The 8,529-nt window shown below is 49.3% G+C and overlaps 1 protein-coding gene across 1 annotated transcript in view; it reads right to left on the bottom strand.

The window, feature by feature from the left end:
* Positions 1–5,941, bottom strand: part of LOC104168812 (ly6/PLAUR domain-containing protein 6-like) — an 8,443-nt gene extending 2,502 nt beyond the window's left edge. Inside the window, exons 1-2 of the mRNA XM_009709532.1 lie at positions 5,824–5,941; positions 4,182–4,280 (exon numbers count right to left, since the gene is read on the bottom strand). Of these exons, the coding sequence (XP_009707834.1) occupies positions 4,182–4,280; positions 5,824–5,941 (217 nt within the window). The remainder of the gene's footprint in view (positions 1–4,181; positions 4,281–5,823) is intronic.
* Positions 5,942–8,529: the final 2,588 nt, after the last annotated feature.

Here is an 8,529-nt window from a genome sequence, read left to right as displayed (position 1 = left end):
GTTCAGCCCTCGTCTCCGATGGGCAAAGCCCCGCATACTTCTCATGTTTTAGGCATTCGGCAACAGCCGAGCGAGATTGCCGACTAAACACGTTATTCATTAGGTAATAAAACCCTTCAGACATCTGTCATATCTTTGACCTGCTCTTAACTCAAAGTGCGATACCCACAGCAAACAGACTTCACTTATCGCCAGAGGCCGGAGATGCTCGGTGTGCTGTCTCCCTTCAAACCGGCCAGGGCTGCAAGAGGAGGCTTTGAACGCGTTTTCCAGGCTCTCCTGCCCTAAGGGGTGAAGATCACAGGTTTACCCCAAGGGGAGCACTCTCTGCACGACGGCTTTGAGTTTCTCCCAGGACCTTGCCTGGAAGTGCCGTTCCCCAACAAATCTCTGCGTGCATCACTGGAGCCGTATGTGTTTCTCCTGCAGCGGCTCGCTCTGTGCAGCGGGGCTCACCCTTGACAGGTCCCAGATGGAAGAAATAAAGCTTCTAGCACCCCATAACTCTTTTAAGGCTGTTTCATTCTTTCTTCCAAGTGTGTTTTTAGAAAAAAATGGTGCAATCACCTTGGAGATACGTATTTTCCCCGCACAGGGGAACCAAGCATGCCTTTCCTTGCACAGCCAACACTGATGGCTATCATCTCTTGCAAGGCAGCTACAGAGTAAGCCCACAATAAGCAACAAAATCCGCTCACTTAACACTAATTTGACTTTTGCACTGCGTTCCGGTCTGCCTCTCTTCTCGGAGCAGGCTAAGCGCAATGAGGACAGGCGCTATGAAATGGATTGGGCCAGAGAGCAAGGGGAGAGCCCAGAGCAAAGCAGAGCTGGGGAACATCACCAGTCTAATCCATACCGACTCCTCCGCGGGTAGGGAGGCTGCTGGCCGGAGGAGGGACTCCAAGCTGAGCCCATGAAAAACACAGGTCCAATGCTATAAAAATGTTACCAGAAATAACACAGAAATTTAGAGCAATTCAAATAAAGCATTGCAGTGTGAAAATCGATGCTTTTAAGTAACGTGGTGCCCAAGCCAGGCAGCGGTACGGTCACAGGGTAAGGACGGGTCTCAGTGGTATCGTACCTAAAAAGCATAGATCTGTGTCCTAAACTTTGCGGTTCCAGAGCGTCTTTAAAGGCACTTGAGAGTCAGGCTGATTGCGGTGTAATATTCAGGCTGTCCAGCAACACATTCCATTACAAAAGCATTTGAAAACGAGATTGTTGCTGTGTGTGATCATTTAGGGGATTTTCAGGGCTGTCGAGGTACACTGATCCCCGGTGTGACAGGTGACACCATCATCTCTTCTTCTTTTGCATCTTTCCTTCCTCTGGTAGAATTGTCTCATAAAGATTGCGCAATGCGCTTCAGCTACGAGGTATCTCCAGACCTCTATACGCAACAGACTGCCTCAGTCTCGACCTGCCCGGAGCGATGCTGACCTAGAGCAGCATCACCCAACCGCTAAAACACGTGTCCTCCGTGGGGTCCACCTCACGGGCACCCTCCTGTAACCTTAAAGGGAGCACGAATGAAGAAACCAGCTACTGAAACCAGAAGTCATGGTGCGGACCAACATCCAGGCTAAATGTAAGCAAACCAGCCCCCCCTTAGACCCAGCAAGGCCGGTACGTGTCTCCAGGAGGAGAAATGGAACCTCTCTGCTTTAAACTGGGTAAGGAAACACTGAATCTGGTATTTCAAAGGGCCCAGAGTCACACGTTGATTTTTGAGAGCCCGCTTCCCAAACCACAGCATCTAACAGTGCTGGAACATCGTCTCGGTGGTGGTGGCCATCATCCCCTTCACCAGGTGTCAGCCCACTCACAGGCCATCCAAACACAGAGTACCAGGAGTATTTTGAGTGCAGTATTTCCATACAAATTTGATCACTAACACAGTTTCTGCTTGAGCTGAAGCTAATAAAAAACAGAAAACAAGGTTAACGCATAGCAGGAGGCCTGCCTTCTAGGAAATGCTTTTCCTAATCTCTGTTCGATACAGGGATTCAAGTATTCGGTCTCCATTATAATGAATTTTATTATAGACAAAATGCAGTTCCCTTTAAGTCCTACATTGTAGTTAATGAAGGTATTTTGTTTTGCTTGGATTTAATAGCATTCTGTCTTAAAAAGAATAATAATAGGAGGATGGAGTTTTCTCGTTTTGTCCCACCACTTAACCCAACAAGGGTTCGGATCACTGCAGCGAGGGAGCCCACGCCGTGAGCGTATCCCTCTGACTCCCAGAGACAAGGTAATGACCTGGGCCGATAACCCCAGCCCCCAGAGCACGCCTGGAGTCACGACTCAAACCCAAGCTTGAGTTTCTGCCGCTTCCTTACACGAACTCAAAATTGCATTTGAAAAGCAAAGCGACAAAGAAAAAAGCTGCGTTAACAGAAGCTTTCTGGCGTGGAAGTGTATTGGATGTAAAGCTAAGAGACGTCAACAGAAGCCGTCGGTGACGAGGCATCCCAAAGCAACGGCCGATTTCTGCAGAGCAGGGAGCGATGACGTTATCAGCTTTGCTTCCACTGCAACAGAACGGGGACGGAGCCTTCAAACCATCGTGCCCATCCCTTTTCCCCAATTCCCTGCTCCTCTGAAACACAGTAACTGCTGACTCAGCAGTTGCTCCTTGGCAGCCGCCGTCACACCGGTTGCACCGGGGGGGGATCCCTGGTCTCACCCAAAAGCTGGCAGTGAGGGGCTGGGGGTCCGTGCCGCAGGCAGAACCCTGCTCCAGCCCCAAGGCACGCCGTGTCGGGACAGGCTGGGCACTAACGCGCTGTGCCCGAAGTTAAAACGTTATCGGATCCCTCCAGCCTAAAGAGGTAAGAAGTCCTCTGTGCTGAAGATTAAAGATAGACTCAGATTTCCAGCTAGCCCCTTCTCACGGCTCAAAACCCCTCCTTACTTCATGAACGTACAGAGGGTGTTTGTACCAGCTGGCGGGAGGGCTGGTGACCGTAACTCTGCTCTGGATGAACACAGCTGATGAGTTACGGATGCACCAAAGCGTGGTTTTCCCCTCCCTATAACAAACGTTAAGTACTAACTTTGCTTTCCAGATTAGCGTTTTTTTGGTCAAGTAATTTCTGCTGGTTGTTACTAAAGGCAGACCTTGCAGTCACGTCTCTCTCCTTGCAGAGGGATCTACAGGCAGCCATTTAACTACCACCTACTCCTGTCAAAACAGGGAGTGTCCGTGAATATTGGTCTCATCCGATGCCAACCAGCCCGATCTCTTTTATTGTTGTCGCTGTTGTACTGATTTCAGCTCAAAACAAATAAATTCTCAGACAGATAACGTGCTCCGGCACAGGCTGCAAACACAGCTGGTTTGTCCCCTCAGTGCAGGTCACTGTTTTTCTCCTTCCAAAATAAATATTTACTGAGGGCACTTGTAACGCCCCACAACAGACCACAGACATCCTGGATAGATGCTGAACAGGGCTGCCGAGCCCAGAGGAAGCACCAGGGGAGCAGCGAGCCCCGGCAGCATCCGCGGCAGCAGCATCCCTCTGCCCGCACATAGTGGTTCCCACGCTGGCGAGGACGCAGCCCGTGTAAAACCCAACCCAACCCAACCCAACGGGCTTCCTCAGGGGCTGCGGACAATCTGAGTGCCCTGTGAGCATCTCAAAGAGAAGTGGTAAGGGAGGGGGAGCTCCGGGGATCTCACTGATGTTTGGGTACCTGTATTCCAAAGCCCTTTCTGAGCTGTTCCCAACTTCAGACTCCAATGGGAGTCATGAGCCCAAAATCCTGAAAATATCTTGATGCCAGATGAAGAGAGGCTGCCCTGAAGTGTGGGCTTGTGCCATAGGGGAGGGAAGCGAACAAAGCAAGAACCGGTCCTGTACTCACCAGCAAGAGAAATACAACCCTTAAATAAACATCAACCAGATTTAATTTCCAGCTGAGCTAGAGGAGTACAGGGAATAGATGAAAGTCCTAAACTTCATCCACCACAAAGAGACAGAAAAGCTTAAAGGATTACTCATATCGCTTACACATCTTTCTTGTTGAGAAGGCTTACAAGCAGGAGCAGCAATCACCAGCATCCGAGTACGCGCAAGGAATAATGGGGGCTCAGAGCTGTCCCGCGGTGGGGAAAGCGAGCGGTTCTTGTAAGGTGGGTTTAAATTAAATGCTACCATGCAGCTGGTTACCTCTGGGACAATAGACATCCGGAGCCCATCGGTTGCATTCGTAATTATCTGCTGCTTTTTCGCAGGTGAAACACTTAAATCCACGAGGATATGGTGTGGCTGAAAGGAATAGACAACGTGCAGTTAAAATGAGCCAATTAATCTGGTCCTACTATGCTTTTCAGAGGCACACAGCGACATTTGTTCTCTTTAGACCTATCTTTCTACAAGTATACCTGTCAACTTCATCAGGTTGGTTGCGATTTGTAAAAATCCTATCACCAATAGCAATGCAGGAACGTCACGTACAGATACAATAAGGGCTCAGTTCAGCCCTGTTTACCCAGCAAAAGTGCCCACTGCTGACTTCAAAGGGAGTTAATGTGAGCAAGGAGTACTCATTCTCTTGGTATCAGAGCTCACATCCAATACTGCTACTTTATCAGCGCCGATAACAAAATATCAGATGGATTAAAATACTTCTGGAAACTCCCACCGAGGAAATGAGCTACCCCTTTTGAAGGCAGGCTGATGTCCCCAAAGGAAAGGAAAATCAAATCTGCTGCACCTCCATTTTTTAACAGCAGACTCTATCCTAATTTCTCTTGCCAAACAAAGAGCACAACTTCTTAAGTGGTCTCCTGGCAGGGCTTCTGTAGCACATTCAGTACATCTTCAAGATGCTGCCACCTTCTCAGAAGGCAAATGGTGAACTGGTCACGTTTATCTCCACGGAGCGAAGTAAGCTGAACCTCCGCAGCCTCGTGGGCCACAAATCACCTCTCCCTCCTCTTCATCTCCTCCTCTTGCCCACCAGCTCTGGGCCAGACCTTGTTCGAGTACGAAAGGTGAAGCAAGAGGCATTTGCTGCTTCTGTCCCCAGGCTCCTCTGGGTAAGGGCCAGCAAGTCACCTGGGAGCATCTCTGGTGGGGCTGGTGATGCCCTCAAGGAACAGCTTGCGGGGGGGGACGGGGACAAAACAACAGCACTAATTAAATTCAACTCTCTCACCGCAGACCTCTAGCAGGTCATGGTTACGGCATAAAACAGGAATTTTGTCTTGCTTGTACAGAATACAAATTTTTCAGCCAAATTTGGAAAGGTCGTGAGTTTTCTCTGGGAAGAGATGGCAGGTACAGCTCTGCAAATGCTCTCTTCTCGTAGAATTAAGTAAGTTTGTACGTGAGAAAGTAAACAGGCTAGTGAAAGGAGAGTCCACGGAAGATGTAAAGACACATACCTTTGCTCTAGCATTGCTTCAGGGAGTTACTGAAATAAAGTCAGGAGTGGGTGGTGCCACAGCTGCTAATGGTCGCATTTGGCCCTTGCTCACAGCTATTGGCGTGCTTGGGCAAACCGCATGGTCATGGAGCTTGGTCTCACGGCCAGAGAGGTTATTGAGGAACAGAAAATAGTGAACAAAAAGCTCCTGACATGCTCAGCACCTGCCGGTAACCCCAGCTGTCCTCTAATCCCTTTAGGAAGCAACAGTCTGGTTTTACATCAACTTGGTTTTATGAGTACCGGGGTCATTTATTTAATCTTGGCTCAGCTCTCAAGCTCAACTCTGATGTTTCTGCTGCCTTAACACACAGTTCCCCTCATCCTTACCCCCGCGCCGCAGCCGCCCGTGGCTTTGCAGCCCGTGCGAAGGTGGCTTACTGGAAGGGTGGAGGTAGACGATGTCCTTGACGGTGAAGTCCCTGGGTTGCACGGCTGGCAGGCAGCCGGCCAGCAAGCTGAGCAGCAGCACCCACGCCGGCGTGGGCTGCGAGACCATCGTGGGGCGAGGACGTACTCATGCGGCGGCCGAAAAGTCTCACCTGGACCAAGAGCAGAGAATAAGGGTGAGCAGAGCAAACCCGTGAGGAGCCTGGCCAACACCTCGGCCCCCAGCAACCCACCCTCACCAAAACCACGATGCTCCCACGAACCATCAGCTGTCCTCCCACGGGGGCAGGCAGTGGTGTGGTTACTTTGGCATGGCTTCCGTGACATCCCAGCACCGCCTGGGAAAAGGACCTGGGCAAACCCTTTCCTGGCCAGAAAGCTGCAAACGGGAGCCAAGGGGAAGGGCAGTCGGGTTTGTCACCATTTACAATTTAACCAGTTGGCAACTGGTTTGTAAAAACCTCGGGAGGATGTTGACTGCACTGCAAGAGGATTTAACAGCTTCTTTTAGAGAATACTGGAAAATTGCAGAATTAGACCAGGAAGAAAAGAAACGGGGTTGCTGGAGACCCACTGGGATGTCTGGGGGAGCAGCAATGGGTCTCCCACATCCACACTCCAACACAGACTCACACTCTTCAAAAATGGACCTTTTCGGCAAACCAGCGGCTCCACATCACTTTCCGCATATCTCGGGAAAGGCGAGGAGCTCCAGCTCCTGCAGGTTGTCTCTACCATCAGCTGGCTGCTATTAATAACAAAGTGACTACTGCATTTTCCTCATCCGCCCCCCGAAGGGTCTTATTCCCTCTGTGATGCCGCTGACAAACAATGCAGCGTATTTTTCCCATGTCCCCGAATGAATGGAACTCATTTAAGCAGAAACAAACACCTACTGCCGTACCACTCATGAAGCCGTCCCAAAACCGGCAGCTTTCAGGAGCATCCCAATCCCTACACTCCGCCTGTGGGGAGCCATCCAGGAACAGACATCGTTACATACACAGCTTGTAGTCTTACAATTCCTTAAAAATGATGAAAACATGCCTCAAAAACCGAGCAGGACAGGAAAGCCCTGAGAGGACGCTGCTGCCGAGCCAGGCAGGAGCCGCTGGTTTCCCCTGGTCGCTGGCGTCCATCCAGAACACACAGGGTTGGGTTTTTTTCCACCCAGACTGACCAAGAGATCTGCGATACCCAGATATTTCCTAAGCAACTTTGAAAGTGTGGTAGTTATTATTTAATAAATCAATTTTTGGTGGGTTTTTTTGTGGTTTTGTTTGTTTGGGGTTTTTTTAGGAAGGGTTGTCCAGGGGCAGGGATGTAACCTTCCACTTCTGCCTCCAACTGTTTGTCTCGCAAGACCCACGCAGGGCTCACAGAACAATGGCTGTCAGGGGGGCTCTCATTATCCTTGGCTCTTATCTGAAAACAGCTCTTTTATTGAAACACCATGAAATCCATAAAAATAGCGAGGGAAACAGATAACAGGCAACATCGTGCGTTACATTTTGTTGTTTTAACCTCACGAAGGAGGAAATGCCAATTTCCATTGGGTTTACTCCACAGATGCGTATCAGCCAGGGGAAAATGAAATCCTAATTAGCAGCAGAAAGGAAATAAAACAAACCTCTCCCAGCCACATCAAAGGTGAAAGAAATGGGATGAGGGGCTTTTGGGGGTGTCCGGAGGAAAAGCCCCCAGCAAAGGCAGCTGGAGCCCACCTTGGTGAGGGAGCCAAGTACGTGTGTGAGTTCAGGAGTATTCACATTTTTGAGTTCCTCATGGCTAAATGCACACGGACCTGGAGCTGAGTTGGCCAAATACCGATGCTGTCCTGATGGTCCTGAGCCGAGGACAACAGGAGCTATCAGCTGCACAAGCAACGGCACCAGGTAGAGACGCTCTGCTCCGGGAAAGCTTGCTTTCAGGGCATGTATCTATACATAACACAAGTCATATGTGGTGCTCAGCACAAGGAAACGAGATGTTTTTGGACTCCTGAGCAGAGTCCCTCCTTTCCTATGCAAGAGGAGAGCCGTCCATCACCGCACACACGTCAGCTTCTCCGCTCACTGCTTGACCACAGACACTCAACGGCAACTGGGTTTTCACATGTGGAAATTGCTTAATATTCATCCTATTAAGATAATGAAGGTTTGGAGGAGAGAGGGGTTTTTGGATTATTTTATCCCAAACAAAGGAAGGCAGATTCTACAAGCCCTGTTATTGATTTCAAGAAATCAGTAGTTTGCAGTGAAACTGTTGGTTCATGTGGTCTCAGCAGCAATTCTGTGTTACAGGGCAAAAAAAATTAGGATCCCCATCCCAAAGAGAGGACTTCTTCATAGCTCAATGCTAAGTCTCAGCAGCAACCTATGATTAGCATATGTTATCAAGGACAAATAGTAATATTTTAAGTTAAAACATAGCAAGATCAAAATAATGGCAAGAATTCCTCCCAAGTATAAGACGACGACAATTTGTTGGGTTTTCTCATCATGATCGCAAAAACCTTCTGTATTTACAGTACTGATCAAAGTCTTCCAGTTGAGGACACCAGTTTTCCCTCTACCGAACAGGCTCCCTTCTAGGGGACCGATTGCTTATTCAGCCCATCTCCAAATATCTGCGTGTAGCTGTTAGTACTTGCTGAGTCGTCAGATTCGGAAGACAAGTGGCTGTTAGTCCTGCCTG

This window comes from Cariama cristata, unplaced genomic scaffold (genome assembly GCF_000690535.1).
Source record: "Cariama cristata isolate BGI_N322 unplaced genomic scaffold, ASM69053v1 scaffold22581, whole genome shotgun sequence".
In the NCBI taxonomy this organism is placed as follows: domain Eukaryota; kingdom Metazoa; phylum Chordata; class Aves; order Cariamiformes; family Cariamidae; genus Cariama; species Cariama cristata.
Note: the sequence above shows the minus strand (reverse complement) of the source record. Positions and strands in the feature narration are given on the sequence as shown.